The sequence below is a fragment of the Anopheles funestus genome, chromosome 2RL (genome assembly GCF_943734845.2).
Source record: "Anopheles funestus chromosome 2RL, idAnoFuneDA-416_04, whole genome shotgun sequence".
Taxonomy (NCBI): Eukaryota; Metazoa; Arthropoda; class Insecta; order Diptera; family Culicidae; genus Anopheles; species Anopheles funestus.
Genome location: NC_064598.1, coordinates 52,768,698 through 52,786,443, shown reverse-complemented (window position 1 = coordinate 52,786,443; position 17,746 = coordinate 52,768,698). Strand labels below are relative to the sequence as shown.

The window sequence follows — 17,746 nt, the reverse complement described above, 5'->3', positions numbered from 1 at the left end:
GCTTGGCATCCTTTCATGCTATGAACCACTAACCTTCCTTGATCTCAATCGGTACATCAAGTTAAATTAATCCATTAAAAAGTTTTTTCTCTCAGTCTCGGTCTGTAACATAACTGCACTAACACTTGTGAGAATTATTGAAAAAAATTGAATTCTTCAAATTGTTTTCAAATTGAAAAATTCAAATTGAAGAAAAGAAGAACATCATATATTGTGACTGAAAAAAAGTTTCCGTATGTTTTTATAAACATTTTTCATCTTTGATTTTTTTAGTCACTTCTCAAATTTTTGCCCCATAAAAAGGTTACTAAAAAATAACAAGTAACATATTTCAGTGAAAATAGGTTCAAGTCTGATCTCTTATTCATCAAACGGTAATGATACATTTTTGTTTGTAGAAATCCTAGTAATATGTATAAATATCGATGAAATGAGGATCAAAATAAATACAGGCGGAAATCTGTTAAATATTATTGAAATGTGCAGTTATTGTTTTAATGTTTATAAACTTTGTTGTTTATACTTTTACAATATATTTTTACAACATTCATTTCTCCAATAAGTTTCATTTTTCTGTTGCATGTTTATGTTACTGACTGTATTCATAAAAGTGTGAACACACTTGGTTTTCAGCTTTTGCCATGTTACAGTGGGATCGTACGTTTCTAATCTCAATAATTATCATCGAAACATTTAGAAAAGCAGAAAAAAAAACAAACTAATTATACCACTATAAAACACAAATTCAAACTGTTAGGTAAATTGCCGTACTAAAACACGATCAACAAAAACACCTTAAAGCATCAGCATCTACCGAGAATACCTACCCAAACCGATTCCGCGTATTAAATCCACCAAAAAGAATGAAGACGAAATCGTACTGGAAAAAAAACAAACAAACATTAGCATTGCGAAATTAAATGTTGCACAATTAAAACGACCCTCACGCGTGGGGCACAAAACAAAAACAAATATTTCCAGCATTAAACTGCTGAAGGACACCGAAACCATCCGAAGGGGTCAAACGGAAATCATGCCCCTAACCGGTTCAACCATCATTATCAATCATTCTCTTTCAACCAGCGCAACTCATCATTCACGCTCAATAGAATACGGAACGACGTTCATAGCCGATGTCCATCCGTTGTTCGTCCTTCAGCGAGGGTGTGAAGAGGGAGCGGGTGGTTGTACATTGTGCCATAAAAAGTCCATCCCATAGATTGCCATCGTAAAAGCGTCAGGATGCGGAAAGTGCGAGCGCGAAAGGATCACCATTTGCCGTGATCCTCCCTAATAGAAGAAACTCATTAAATCGTTGCTCACAGTCCTGCCCGGATGGTTATCTTAGTTCTGTTCCGGACCGTTAATGCTGTGTCTCAATTTCCATTCTCCAGTGGTGAGAGGCAAGCAAAAACAAAAAAAAACATACAACTTCATTCCTTCCCGGAGGTGAACTGCGGACAGGAATTGCATCCTTTACTATTCTTTCCACCTTCAGCAACTTGTTTGCAGCAAATGCAATGAAAGCGCTCGCACAGAACATCTTCACCAGCGAATGTCTTACGAACTGTTCGAACAAGAACACAAACGATGCTGTCAATGGCACAATCCCATCAAAAATCAAATCGAGCCCATTCCGTCCCGAAGGGGAAAGACATCAGACATGGCAAAGAAGAATGAAATAAAATTTATGATCAGTGAAATTAAATCCATCATGACTGTTCGTCCAGCGTCAATCTTGAACTGACTCCGGAGCACTCCGCAAGACGCTAGATAAGTACAAGAAAAATCGATTCCAATCTTATCTATTCTCCTGATGATATCTATCACCGTCGAGGCACTGCCGATCTCGTTCCTCGTGGTCGCTCTTGAGCGACGAACCGACCGAAACCGGCACAACTTTGCTTTCGACAATGGGAAAGAATTAAGACAGTGAAACATATTCCACCAACCAAGCGTACCCCATAAGCCCCAACATAAGCCCATAATTTTCGTGCCCCTAAAGCGCCGAGCTAATTGAAGACGGAAGGTTGGGCAAATTGTCACCTTTTACGCGAGGGAAGCGCTCGAATTATCGCAACCAATGACGCCTTAAGGAGGATTTCAAAGCACCAACGGGGAAAAAAAAAACAACAACTACCAACCAACTTCACCGTCAGATTTATGCTTCCGACGTACCCACTTCGCATGCCACTTTATCAGGCGCACACTCCTTGCCACAGACTATACGCTGTCGGCTTTCGGCGGGTCGTGCAGTCAATTTTTCGGGAAGTATTAAATTAAGCTTCTCCCCCTCTATCATGGTGCGGCTTTTGTTGTGGAAGTTAGTGTGTTTGGCCCGAGTGCCTACGCACCTTCGAAATTCGTACCCATTTCCAAGGAAAATCGACTCGATCGCAACACGCACACGCCGTAACTCTTGGCATGCCGCGAAACCTCCCAAACGGGGACCTCCGTCAAGCTGCCCTTTCATCCACGTACACGGAAAAGGATCGCGTCCGGTTCCCTTTCGAAAATCCGAAGGATACCGCGTACCACACAACTCCATCTTAAAGTGCCGACCGGGAGAGAAAGCAATAAAAATAAATTAGCTGTAGCGATTGCTGTGGTTTATTTTCCAGACTTTTTGTGTGTGAGAGTGTGTTTTTTTGTTGTTTCGGTATTGTGTTTGTGTGCGTGTATGCTTTCACGTTCGCCGCATTCCTTCCGAATGGTTGATCGCGATGAAAAACGGCAGGCATTTGGCCGTGGGCGAATGTGGAAACCTTCGCTGGATAAATCCCAATGCAAAGGGAAGGCGAACGTATAAATATATATATAAAAAAACTTCCCAAACCTAAGGGAAAGGATGCAATGAAAAGCAAAACCCAGTAAATACTGCTTCCGAAGCTGAAGAAATGCGAAGCTGGTAATACGGTTGCTACACGTTGTTTATTGCAAAATCTCATCAGCCTGCTTAATTTAATACCCACCACTCATTCAAAACCCATTCAACGTCAGCCAAGCGCTGATGATAAGGACCCACAAGGGGGCATTTCTGCCTTTTTGTTGTTGTTCTTCCTTCGTCTTAGGCCCTAAGGGATTCAGGGAAGAAAGTGTGAGAGGGGAAAACAGATTGTGCCGCTAAACAATCGTTTGTTCGTGTGGAACAAATGGATGGATGTGTTGAATTGTGAGATTAGTGTTGGATCGACGCGCTCCGAGGTGAAAGGCATGAAAGTGAAAAATACCATCTGAATCACTCGGAAGATCTTTATCAGGTGTGTTGCTTTAAAAGGGATGGATTGATTGGTGAAGAATGTTTGTAACCAATAAATATACGACCATCAAAATACGCATTGGAGAAAAAAAATTACCACGTGAACAAAAATAATTAATTTTCTGTTCTCCTTAACAATTTCACACAAAACAAACCCTTCTGTTTATTAGAGTTATTAGTTATTTTAAAACGTATACAAATTTAGCGCGTTGCTGTAATTTTTATTTAAAAAAAGAAACTTTTTAACGAATGCATCTCCAATAGTAATGACACAAATTCCTTAATAAACATCTATAAACATTCAACATCTATAAACATTTCTTAAACGATTTCATTCCAATAACACCAGTAAACATAATCTTTCATCATTAATTTCAAAACGGTTCACCATTCCTTTATCTTAAATCAATTTGGATTTAAAATTAATTGAAACAGATGGCTTTTGCCGCTGTCAGTTTATTATGACATTCGACTACCAATTTTAATTAGCCGCACAATGATGGAAATCTTCTCCAATCAAAGCCAACCACCGCTCGATGGCGAACAACCGTAGGAGAAAGAGAAGCATTCACCGTCCATTGGTGCAGAAACGCCCCTGCGCCCACGATGCCCACTTCAAGTGCATCGAAAACCGTTGCTTTTTACTGTTGCATCAACCGAACCGTGTATGCCTCCACACACCGACCACGTGAGACGTCCCGAAAGGGCGTATGTTTGAAAACAAGCCAACGCTCAGCAGAGCGTCCTGACAGGTCGACATCAAAACGAGCCACAATCGTGCAGAAGCCCGTCGACATCGGGAATCATGAATAAATTAATGAAAAACCCGATTGCCTTCTCCCACTGTAACATCTTTGGGAGGCTCTCGTTTGCAGATCGGGACAGACACATTCCAAGACGTATCGATAAGCAAGCAGAGGTGGAGGTGGTTTCTGTTTGCATTGCCTATGCACACCAAGGGCGACCGGCTCAAGGATGTCCGACCGCTGAGGTTCAAGATCTTCGTTGCGGGTAATGAGAATGTTGCATGATTTACGCCACAACCGTCCCGCCATTCTGCAAATGGAATGGTCTCGGCGGGCTTATGTAACCGCGGGCGTAGCATGACCGCGATCGGCCATAACAGGTTTACCGGTTTCGTGGTTCCATCCACCGGTCACCGTAGTGGCTACGATCGCGACCACATCGGGCTCGTTACTTTTAATTTCAATCACAATGCAGGAAGGCTTGGCCATACGGGTTGAACGAACTCCCCCAGCACGGCATACCGTTGTCCGGTCCGGACGATAGTTCCGACGACGGTTGCACACAAACGCAAGGAATTCGCGAAACGAATGCAGCGCAATGGTAGGTTGATGGCGTTGGACTGGTTTTGTCCTCTTAACAACCACACACCAATCTCTATCTTAAACGACTGATGCTAGTGCGGTTCGCTATCATCATCAGCTTTAAATGTTGAAAGAAACGTCACCGAATGAAGTTGCTACCGTTGCTGCGACGGAAGAACCGCGGCGCATGCCGACTCACGGTGGCATCCTTCTGTCAAATGATTCAGCGAACGTGAGGCGTGAGGTAAACAAGTTCCTTTTTGCTACCGGTCGAGTGAAATAAGCGATCGGATGCATGCTCGTCCGGATGCGATCGTTCGCTGCACCGACAAATGAAGCGATCGGAGTTGCACCACAATCACTATCCTAAAACATGGCATGTTACAAATTTTCCTGTCGAACTATCGTTCAATCACGGCTAGAAGGAATGTGATTGCAATCGTTGTTTTCCCTTCTTTGGAAAAGGTGTCGTTTCCATTACTGCTGTTGCTACTGAAACGTGAATCATTTTGTCTTTGCAATATCTATTTATCTGTTTTGATTTCAATTCATTTATATTCATTTGTAACTTTGTACTAGTGGGAAAATTATAACCCCTATGCTAATGATGGGACAAATATTAACAAACATTATTTGTTCAGAACACCAAGTCAATTACAAAGTAGTCAACTAGTATTAATTAGTCATATTGACGGTTGACATCGACGAGATTTCAATTATTCTTCTCTTTTTGTGGCACTACAACCTCTTGCTGCCATTACTGGCTTTTCTTGACTTTATTTGTCCCTAGCAGGTGGCCAATCCTGCGTACGCAGACTCGGTCCGGATGGGATTTGACCTCCAGTCCTGTAGCGTTGAAACCGGTGCCATTTATCACGTATACCAGCAGTATACCGCCCTTCGTGACTTAGCCACTTATAAACTTAAAATTGAACTATGGATATAATACTCTATAATATAATACTTCGGAAAAAGGCTCTTGAATTATACTTAACTTTAGCTCCGCGTGATTGTCCTTTCATGTGTATTATCCTAGGGTATACGAGGGTATATTTGAAGAACGACGCCAGTTCCACACGAAAGAATCGGGCTTCAAATCTCATCCGAGCCCCCGTAGCAATAAGTATAACCGTAAGAGGTCGCTAAGCTAACAAGAGAAGGAGAAAGAAAGAGAGAGAGAGAGAAAGAGAGAAAGAGAAAAAAAAAAGAGAGAGGAGAACCACGACGATCTGGACTTGACGTTTCTGGTTATCCTTGACTGTTAATTTAAATGTTTAATAACTAGTAATACTGGTCAAGTTGAAATCCTCGGATAACTATATCCTCAGATTACTCTGTTTCATTTACTCTACTTTAAATGTGTGAATATTAATTATTTAATCCCTCGTAAAAAGTAAACGATGCTGACAATATTCTCGTTTTACGATACTGTCTCTAGTTCCAAATAAAACATAAAATAACTTAAAAAGATGACCTTTCTAAGGAGAGTTTAGATGAAGATAAGTGTGCAACTTTGCTACATAATTTAATTGCATGCTTTCCAACTAAGGCCTGTATGAAACGACCAGAATAAAGTAGAACAAAATATGCTTCTCAAAACTTGCCAGATCTTCACCCCAGCTCGCTATTAACGGCCCCAGTTCCGTTGTTTCGTCTTATGCCGTACAGAACCGATCATTAATACGCCGGACAACTGTTTGCCATTGCAGAACAAACATTGCAGAGCTCAAGCATTTCTTGAGAACTGCAATCGATGAACCGTGGCGGTGGCAGTGCCAATAAATAGCATAATCAATAAACCGTGCACATAACATAGCACACCGAACCGGCGTACACCCACTGCCGATCGTCTTATGTCGGTGGCTAAAGCAAAAGGAATTTTCCAGCACACCGTACTGCAATTTATGATTTTCCACAAAACACACAGCATGCCATTCGCGTCAGAAATAGAATGCTGCTCGGTGTTTTACGATAAATATCTACCGCTTCCGCAAAAGCTCCCACCCATGGCCCTTGCAAACGCAATACGACCCGTTGCACCGCATGACGTCTTTATCGTGATTGGTGCCACGGTTGCGATCGGATAGCAGCGCGATGATGATGGTTGGAAATAAATTAAGTGCATGAGACAAGCATCCTTCTAATTATTTTTTTGCTTTTCATAATTTTATTTCGCACCACCCGCAAGACACTCGATACCGGTGGCTGCTTTATCACGGTTACACACTAAATGCGAGAAGAGAAAAATTAACAACAACAACAACAAAACTAGCAGAAGGAAAATGCGCCTGCAGAACGATAACAAGTGGGAAAGATTAATTTGACAGTTCACAAGAAAATTATCATCTGTCAAAGCGAGGCGTTCGTCGTAGCTGCAAAAAGTGGAAAAATTAAAAAAAAACACACATTCCAGCAAACAAAATAAATAGCTAGGATTGCGTTCGCTCATCAGTAGGCGGCCAGCAGGGGCGATGAGGCAGGATGCCGGGCAAGATGAAGCATTTCTCATTATTCGCACTGGGCACACTGTGAAGAGTCAGTGTACAACCCCTCGCTTCGATGGACGAGGATGGTTAGGATTGCTTTTAATTGGTGCTCAAGAACGAAACGCGAAATGAGATACCAACGGAGAAAAAACTGAGTGCAAGGAGCGAAATGTACTGATTTTATTAATTAACTAACTCTCATCCTCACAGCTTGGCGCTTGGGTTTGTGCGAAGTTTTCCTCGCCGCTAGATCATGTTACGCGGTCGTATCTGAGGGTTTTTTTTGTGTTTCTCTATACATATACTATATTTTCTTTTTCGGTTGCTTCTCATTGGACATACGAAACAATCCTCGATTGCTTCCACTATCACTACCAGCTTTCGTGCAGCTGTGTGGGATGATTTTCTTTCTTTCCCCACCCACATATCTACTACTTGCCCGTAGAAGTCCGAAGGATCTCTTCCGACAAATAAGGCTAACAAAAACGCTGCACTCTTTGCTCGGAAACAAAAAAAAAAAGGATGAGAAAAGCCGGCACAAGAATGATGATACATTATTAACGAGAAGGATGGTAATTTTGCGCTGTAATCATAAAAAATAATTGCTTCTAATTTATGCTTTTTTTAATCTACCTTCTCGCCTACCCATGGCGCCCACATCACGATGCTATTAATTTTCCTCCAGCTAGTCGCTCCTGGTTTTTCGCCCCTTGTCCTGGCGGTGAAGTTTTTTTTTTGCTGACTGACCACATCCACATCCTGACATTGACGCATCCTTTGGCCATCCATCCAGTGTGGTCACACTTCGCGTGTTTCACCACCAGCCACCAGCGCCGTTGCATCGTCAAGTATTGCAATTAAGCGCAGCTTCCTGTGCGTGTTTTCTCCCTTCCATTCGCCTTCCCTTCTTTCCGGGAAGTTCTGTTGCTGTCTTGCATAAAACTCGATTTGCATTTCCAGTCGTGGGAGGATGTGTAGTAAAATGAACTGCATTCGCTGCAGAAGCGAGACAAAAAAAAACACTCCACCCAGCGATGGCATGAATTGGCTGGACAGGTGCTTACTCAAATGACATTTAATTAGCCTTTCCTCGCCCAGTGAGAGATGCAACGATAACACGTGGCGAGGGTACGTCACGGATCGGATAAAGATAGCAATTCAATGCAAATCACCCTCCCTTTTTCCACTGTTTTTTTTCCTGCCACGGGGTCATAATCGCGTGAGTGTATTTATTTCACTTCATTTTGTTTATAAATCGACCGTAATAATCGGTAACACCGAACGTGCTGATGGAGTGGATTGATACATTACTAATTTTATTATCATGTAATGTAGCTAATCAAAGCGCTAGAGCAGCTCGATTAGCACGAAAGCGTCGGGCACTTGTTGAGCCGGGGTTGAGATCGAATCATATCGAACAGTCATCCGATGGTGACTAATTGCATTTTGCTTTCCATACCCTATTAATAGTTCAATTTATTATTATCATTTTACTTGCAGACATACTTCATCATCGTACCGGTTGACGATCTACTGAAGTCGAACGATTCCTTGGGAACGACCAACGCGATGGAGAACAAGCGGATCTTCTGGTCCGCGGTTCTGCTAACACTAGCAGCACTGGCATCAACGAGCGAAGGTAAAATTAACATAAGCAACTAACTAATTGTGGTGGGCGTAAAAGGAAATATCGCTACTGAAACCCGACGGAAAAAGAATTATCTTGCATAATTTATGTTTACTCATTGTGCATCGTACACGATCGCGCCAGACTAAGTTCATAAGACGAATCGAATCGTGCGATCAATTTTCTCATTCCCAAAGACATCTGTCTCCCGGACTCGTAAGATTGCCGTCTGTACACCAGCCTCCGTTATGTCAATTATCGTTCCCCACAAACACCTCCTCGGGGTGGCACAGACGCACCAAGACGACCTTGACAGTGAGTCCTTCCCAGTGCCAGAGAGCCGCCGCCCAGGAGGGGGATGGTTCAGGCAATGGAGACCAACATAAATAATCGTTCGTTTGACGCTAAGCCTGTGTCTGCGGCTCGGTTCAGCAACCTGCCATTGGTTTGCCGTTGGTGGCGAGTCTCCTTCAGAGCTATTTATCACTTGGGGACGAGCCTCCACAAAAGGGCCTCCACGAAGCCACGGCACGTGAAGCGCCAAAGGGCAACACGTCCGCGCGATGGATGCCAGACGTAACCACACGCGGTTGAAAATGAGACCTCGAGTTGTGCCGACCGACGTGCGAGGCTTAAGACAGCCGTCACTCTGACACGTTGAAAGGCAACTCTGCCAGCGCTCGGTTTTGTTTTCGTGGCTTTTCTTTTCGCTCACAAGACACTCATCGCCCCGGCGCGTTGGGCATTTCTGCCGCAAAGCGCTACACTGGGTGGCAATGTGCAATACAAAAAAAAAATCAACACTATTAAAACCGCAAGTGATGAATCAGTCAATTCATGCTGGTTTATGAAAGGTGTAAAGTAAAGAACGACAAACGAGTGTCAGAAGAATCAATACAGACTATTCTGCCAGCCATTGTGTTACATGTCATGGCTATTGTTTATAATAGATTAAAGCAAGTTCAGAGCAAATCTAATAACTAAAGCATAATAAAATGAAGTTCCTATTAATAAAAAAGTTGTAAAATATTACGGTACTCTTAGCTAACAGTAACTTGCTCTGAAAATCTTCCATATCAACCTGTCTAATCAGAATGTTGTCAATGATTTAAATGAGTTAAAACAGTTTTATTTAACATTCTGCATACTATTCACAAGATATAGAAACAAAACCACATGTCATACTGACCTGTCCGTAACACCCTTTCGTTAGTCTTCGACTAAATTACCAGCATTCACTATCGCACGCGCTACCAGTTACGATGCACCTACAATAAACGAAAGAATATAACATCAACATCATAATTAACCTGTCAAAACTGTGAAACACCAAAATGCAATCAACTTGCAAAGTCTCGCAAGTCAATTCTCTACCAAACAAAAACCGGTCATGATGCGGAATAGCTGCCAACCACGCCAAGAGATACCGATCGTAAACGTCACATTGCAACATCGGGTAGGATGCAGTCCACTGGGCTGGTAGCACTATTTGGCCAGTTTCGGCAAGTGGCTACTTTGCCGAGTATGTGACTCTGCCTGGACAAAGATTTACGCTTCAACCTCAACCTACTCGAACAGAAAGAATATGTCCCATCCAATACATTCCGTGGCTTTATCGAGTGCGTTTGATGGGAAATTCCATTACGGCCAGTGTGCGAAACGGAAGGTAAACAGCATATACACCCACATCAACCCAAACGTACTAGATCTATATAAAAATTGATATTTTTATGTCCCCTTCTCGTGCCTTTGCCTTTGCCTGGCTTTGCTCTATTTGTAGAGCATTTGCAATATTTTCCCTACCGGTACGGTGACAGCGTTCGTTCGGAGTTGACTTTCCAACAACTTCCTACAATTGATTCACTCCGAACACTGTGGTGTGTGGACGCCGTGCTACCGCAGACGATGCGATGACACCCGTCATATCCTCACAGAGCTAGTTCTCCTTTCCATCCCCCACAATCCACTCCTTACCCTGAGCATACACACACACACATCAATACACAAACAAAGTCAGAAACTCGTAACCCACTTCACTTTAGTGATCGATTTTGACCGATTGAAAATTGCATCTCTGTTGCAGAATCCATTTTAGATTCAAATCTGCGTCCTACTCCTCATTGCTCCTTTTTTCTCCGCTGGCTAGCCTTTACCCTGGCACAAGTGTACAACCAGTGAGTCCAGCGAATCCATTAACCATTCTCCTGAACGATCTCGAGTAGAGCACACTCTACTCGGGCAAAAAGGCACATAACCATTTTCCTGCCTGACTTTTCCGTGGTTGGCCTACGCATCGCAGCGAATCATTCTGTTTTCTCCACAACTTTGCTACACTAAAAGGGACGTTGCATACACGCACACTCGCATAGGATTTCGATTTTCACCCACTCCTTCCCGATCGAGTGGTTTTCCACCGGCGGCATTTTGTTTCAAAGTCTAGCTTCCGCCAACGGGTTGGGCGAAGGGCGTTTTGCACGTCGATAGAAAAATATTACGAGTCAATGGTGAATGAAAATAAATAAACCTTGTCCGGCAGACCGGTCGGTCTTTCGCTTGCCGGGAAAGTCAATGCTGCACACACTGAATGGCGTTCTGCTATGGTGGCGATCCATCGAAAGAAAATGCTACCTTCATAGAAGCCAGAAAAATGCGGGTCAGAGGGAAAAAGGGAGAAAGAGCGAAAGTACTTGAAAAACTACCATCAAGAATCCGCGTGGGGCTCTAGATCCTTTTTGCATGCATGTGGTGGTATGCGACGGTGTGATTGATGATCGTGTTTATGTGTGGAATAATATTTATCCATTTGCGATTGGCGCCTCGGGCCAACGGAATCGGAAGCAGCGTGCAACGAAGCAATACAAACGCAGCAGGATTCGAGGGCTTTACGGGATCGAATTTCCATACTTCCCAAAAACCCAACGACGGCTTGTCGATTGTCCCCGTTGCACTGGGACCTTCAGTACGATATCGATCTGACCCGATCTTGGTGGCCATCATTCATCCCGCACCATCGCCATCCAACCATCCAAAAAGGGACGTGCCTTAAATCGCAACCATCGTTGCTGTTGAAGAAAATGGTACGGCGTGGCGGCGAGGCGAAATTTCTCCGATGCCAAACAACAACACCGTGGCGTGTCTTCCAAGTGCAATTAAAACCGATATTTATTGCGGTTTTATGCAAATGCAATTGCTCATAACGATACACTAACAAGTAGTGGTGTGTTCGGGCTGTCCCATCTTCTCTCGGGTCGTTGCACCTCACGAGCAGCTAGAACACGACCGGCCGCCAAGCATCCGCCTGCGTAGCGGCGAGAAATGACTTCTGTCAAACCAGTTCATTAATGAAGTCGGGACGGGAGACCTACCATCCCATCCCAACCGCCGCCGTTGCCGCCCATTGCCTCAGGCATCGATGACCAACCGTACGGAAGCTTATGGCGATTGCGAGGCCATTGCGCTGGCTGTGTCACACCGAGGTCAAGGCAGCAGCATCGGGTGGAACTGTGACTACGATTAAGTATCGATGATACCAATACAATTAGTCAGCTGGATGACGGTTGTGCAGATGGTTGATATAACGGTGGTCTCCGGTCCGGCATAAACCGCACAATGACCGGGTGCGCAACTAATGTCGTCCGACAACCAGTACACCATCGTACAATTGCCATCCTGACAACACCTCGAGGCGATTAGCAGGATTGCTTGTCTGGGGAGTGACTGGTTGTTACTGGGTAGCGCTAACCGACCACCGACCAAGGAAGCACCGATCTCGTTGATGTAAAAGGAATTTCTATCCTGTTTAGATGATTATTCTCTCAATCAGGGGAATTGATATGCAGAATAAGTTATTAGAAATATTGACAAAAGATTAAAGGGAAATGTGTATGCATCTCTCCGAACACGTACCGTACCAAAATGCGCATAAAGGACGCCCTAGCAACAGAGCGAAACGTTGCGTGTGAAGGAAAGAATTCCACAAAATGGCATATGCGTTGTGATTCATCACAGATATTGCCACAACCTTACCAATGCCTGAAGGTTTATGCGATTGGATAAGCTTTACGTTTTGGACTTTAAAGTAAACATTAGTAATGGAATTGCGTGCACTTGAACATAGATGGAATATTGTATACAACGCACAAGTACAATTAAAATAGATTTAAATGCAAATTTAAATTTTGTTCCATTTTATTATTATTATGGATTCATTTGATTCGAAAAAAAGTACGATACAACAAAAGTTTTTGTGTGGTATTATCAACGTTTGTGATTGCATGCTTATATCCACTGCGTCTCCATTAAAGTTAATAGAACTCAAAACCAAATAGATAACTTCATTCAAATGTACTTTCCCAATACAAACGACTCCAATATATACTACTTACATTACATTAATGATGCTCTGTAAGCCTAGTTTTTGTTACTAAAACAGTTTAATCTTGGTGCAGTGCCAAAAGGCTAAATGAAAAATAACCTATCGATACCTTGAACTTTCCTATCAACCAGAACCACCTTTCGCTCATGAAGCACAAGAAGAAGCCCACCACGATCTTAATAACTGGACTATACCTTAATAATGATGAACCTCTCCTATATCAATTACGCTACAATAAGTAAATGAATGCTAAATTAACCGTAATACGATCATAGCACGCTAACGCTAGCGCTCTACCGCCACGTCAACGCCTTTTCAACGGACGCATTATTACATGTGCGTTCCGCCAGACAGTTCATGCGTGATATGCTCCCGGGATATCAATTTCCCAATTAGCCACCAATGCGTCGGTGTTGTTGTACTTTTTATCCCTTCTCCACCCATTATCCTCTTCCTTGATTTAGTACAGCGGGAAAGAATCGCACACCGGCAAACCTGTTTACAGAGGAAGTGAGAGAGAAAAAAAAGAATAACAACCCACAAGATCATATCCCAACCCCACCATCAAACGTCAACAACGATCAGTTTAACTGAGTGAAAATTAAAAACGACGACTGAAATGAAGTGAAAAATCACACACCTTCTTCCACGCTTTTCAACAATCGGTAGGAAATTGTTGCGAGCAATGAGGACGGTTGAGGAAGTTATCATATCTACCATACCCCAGCGTACATTCCACGCCAGGGAATACGGCAAAAAAGCACTACAAATAAACTGCCACGTTGCGTTGCTAGCTAACGAGACCTCGCCACTGCACGCAGCAGTTTCCCGCCTGTCCGCCAAGGACCTTAGTCTGCGGTTGTAATAATAGTCCACTCCACCGGCAATTGAGGGTATAATTTCGAAACGATGATCATTATCATTATCAGCACCAGTGTGCTTAGTTGCTGCTGCTGCTAGTGCTACTTGCCACAAATGCCGGCAAAACTGCAAAAGACGGTATCCTCGACCTTTATCAACCATTTAGCTCATCGAGTCCCCATCCTCTCCACGGTACGTGGGGTCGGGGTCATGCGTAAAGGTCCTCCTCCAGCCCCAAACTACTGCTTCGGGTAGTGCCCGAAGCAAGGAGCAATTGAAGTCGAGCTATTCCTTGATGCCACTTACGCAAAGCATCTTCGCACCCACATTTCCCCTATCGCCCCGGTCGTGACGCGTTGGAGTTTATTATCATTTGTAACTGTTATTGCGATTACATTAATCCCAGCCCTTGTGGTCGACCCTTGCGCCGAAGGACATCGACCCGTCGCTTACTCGTTCCTGCTTGCAGCGCGGCCCCAGAAAGTTGCATGATTAGGATCGCTTGCTCGTCTCATCGGCGTGTTGCGTTTTGCGTTGTGACGGTCGTTTTTCTCGTTTTTATCCGTTTTCCATATTTTGGCTTCCTGACACTTTCTGCCACATTTCCACCAACGGTTAATTCTGACGATACTTGTGCTTATTTTTTTTTTAAACTCACCCCCAACACACACCGGATGCTACGCACTTAGACTTCACCGCCCGGCTTTTATGATGATACGATTCCGCCCAGCTTCTTACAACGGTGCGAATAAACATTTACGATCATTACGCCGGTTCATGGCTTCAGGTGTCAATCTTATCGCCAACTTTCTCCGCCAGCACCAGAATTAACCCGGGGCGGCTTTGATTAAGCTATTAACTGCCAGGCCAAAAAGGTGTTACAGCGTTTTGTTGTAACGCACCATTGCGTTGTGAAAACTACCCCTTTGAGGAAAACTATCCTCTATTTGCCTTTTCCTCCTCCAGTTGCACTCAACTATCCTTGAGTGGCAGGGTATGTGCCAACGGTTTCAAACTGCCACTCGTACCTGAAAGCACCGACTGTGCGAAAATACTATATAAAAAACCTCCCCAACCACATCCCTACCATCCTTGACCGAGATTGTGCCGGCAGGAATGTGCTACGATCCATTGTTTCGTTTGACGTTTGTCACACCCAAAGGGTGAGGGGGTCTGAATAGAATACTTTTAACACGGTCCCTTCACACCCTTCAATCCTTTTCCACGGTTGGAGGAACCCATGCTATCAAAAGTGCCTGTAAGCACTTCTACTGCTTCAATAATATGTGGAAATGGGTGTACGTGTGTGTGTGTGTGGGTATGTGTGGTTGACCGACCGTGGGTGAGTGTTAAGGTGGGCAAACTCAGGTACGAAAACTCATCGGCAGCTGTCGCGCATGAAAGCAATTAAGGAGTCCATATTTTTACGACTTCTTTTCTTCGCTCTCACCCGCCCATTTTTGGTGAAAAGTTTTGTCGGGCGGGTAGGACACCAGCAAACAAAAAAAAAGCATTCCAAGTCGAGGATCACATCCTTTATTGCCACCGGATGAAGATGGCACAGAGTGACAACATTGAACAAAATATGACAACAACGATGAATTATAACCGATAATATTTATGGGCTTTCGCTTCACTTCCCCCCCCCCCCCCCCCCCCCCCGCAGCCATGCCGCCGTACTGCACGGCTTGGAGAGTGATGGAGCTTTTTTTTAGATTTCCATCCAAGTGGAAACCGAAAAAGAGGCCAGATGATGGTGGTGCACAAAAAGTTTTTCATTGCCGTCAGTCCTTCTTTTTAAAACTTTTATCATTTTATTACACAATCTGAAGGATGGGTTGGGTCCTTATATTGGCAACCCTTTCGTTGAACTTACCCTTTATCCGGAAGGTGAATTTTCTCTCGAGTTTGGAGTTTTAGCATTGAGATCTGTTATTGAATTGAATTCCTAAAATTTTTCTCATCTCGTTTTGGTAAGGTGCTTCAACTTACAATAGCAAGAACTGGAAGAAGTTAATAAATAAATTAATTTAAATACTTTTGAGATTTTTTATAAAACGTTATTTTGGAACTAAATTAAATTTATTAATTCAAATTAATGTGAAGAAAAATAATTGACTGGCATTAATTTCACATACTGCTAATGACTTTCAGCTTCCAAACTACCACTTCCAACATCCCATAAAAATTCTATCAACACGTTAAATAAACTCAATTCCATACTCCTCAAAACTCCTGTAAAATGCATTTTTGCAAATCCACCCCAAGCCCAAATTTCGCTGGCTACATTTTATTGATTTTCAACGTGCATCGCTACAATGCCTACACATAGCACGACCTCGTGCACACCGATCACAATGATCGCAAAATAAACAATCATCACTCAGCGCTGGCCCATTTGTGGCCGCTTTCCGTAAATCGATCTGCGACTGCCGCTGCCCTTTGCCAATTCAAAATGCACTGATTTATTATGCACATTGGCGGATCAAAATACCATTTCCCCGGCCAACAAACAGCAATAAATCACCGGTCATCAGTCGACCGACGCTATGATTTGCGGTACTACTCCACCCAACGGTCAATGCTTGCAGCTGCTACACTTGGATACCGATACGTCCGTACGTACGTATCGTTCGTACGTCCGTTTGTTGCGTTGGTTTGGTAAAATGTATTGATATGCATTCACACTAGCGCTTGCCCAGTGCTGATGGGAGTTCCGATGTGTGGGAAACAACAACCCGTTTGCCCGGCATGCAGCCTAAGTATTGTGAACCGGTGCCAAATCCTGTAATGGGGCTGCCGTATCCCGGGAATGGCAATCCACCCAACACACGGGGGGTGAAAATTATTCGCAGTCAAAGTGCACTCATAATCGCATCGAAGGCTGACGGCGGACATGCCAAGCATTTTCTGACCACGGCACCTAAACCTGTTCCACCGATGCAGTGTTCGCCAACGTCAAAACACGGCAAGAAACACCGGCCAACGGTGGAGATGCATCCGACCACGGATCGCCTTTACCTCGAGCACACTACATACACTAAGCACCAGCACACTACACACAGGCCGGTGTGAAGCTTGTAAATTTTCCGCCAGTTTTCACACCCTGAGAACGCAAACATCCGCTCGCCGGTCGGCGGGAAAATGGCGGTCACCGCCCGCTGCATCGTTGGCCGAAGGCGGGACCGTGTGCGAATAAATCTGAACGAGTCACACGATACCGGGGCTAATAAATAATATCATACAATTATAAATAATCAGATTTAATAATTTATTCCCTCGGATGCGCAACGCCAACGGCAGACACCATCTAGCGGGTCTAGGCCCAACCGGCTGTGGAAGAGAATGGGGCTAATGTGCATGTGCGGTTGTTATTAGTTCATGTTCACGCACGTCCCTGTAGCTGTGCCACTTGTCGGTGTGCTGGAGATGAAATACTTGTGTCTTGTGGTTGATGCCCTTCCACCCGCGAAATTGAGTTTTCGTCTTTCAGCCCTCGAGGGCTAAAGGGAAACGGATCGTCCGGTAAGCGGGAATAATATACTGAGTGCATCAGGCGCTACCAGGAGCAAGTGATAACTTACTCTCATTCCTTTCCGTTTGTGGAACGGTTCATTACAAAACTGCTCCGATGCACCCGTGGAAACGCGTTAGTTTTGGGGACCCAAAATCAGAAGAAGAAACTGCTGCAGACCCCCGGCCCATGCGCTGGTATTGAGCTTGGAAAGAAATTAATAATTATAATCTTCATTACTGTCTCTCCCCCGCTTCGGGGTGAATATTTTGGATTAATATTCCAGTTGGGGGCGT

General features: G+C 43.9%; 1 protein-coding gene across 1 annotated transcript in view; it reads left to right on the top strand.

Moving 5' to 3' along the window:
• Window positions 1–17,746, top strand: part of LOC125760771 (uncharacterized) — a 54,994-nt gene that overhangs the window by 22,929 nt on the left and 14,319 nt on the right. Inside the window, exon 2 of the mRNA XM_049421234.1 lies at window positions 8,574–8,712. Within this exon, the coding sequence (XP_049277191.1) occupies window positions 8,643–8,712 (70 nt within the window). The 5' untranslated portion in view covers window positions 8,574–8,642. The remainder of the gene's footprint in view (window positions 1–8,573; window positions 8,713–17,746) is intronic.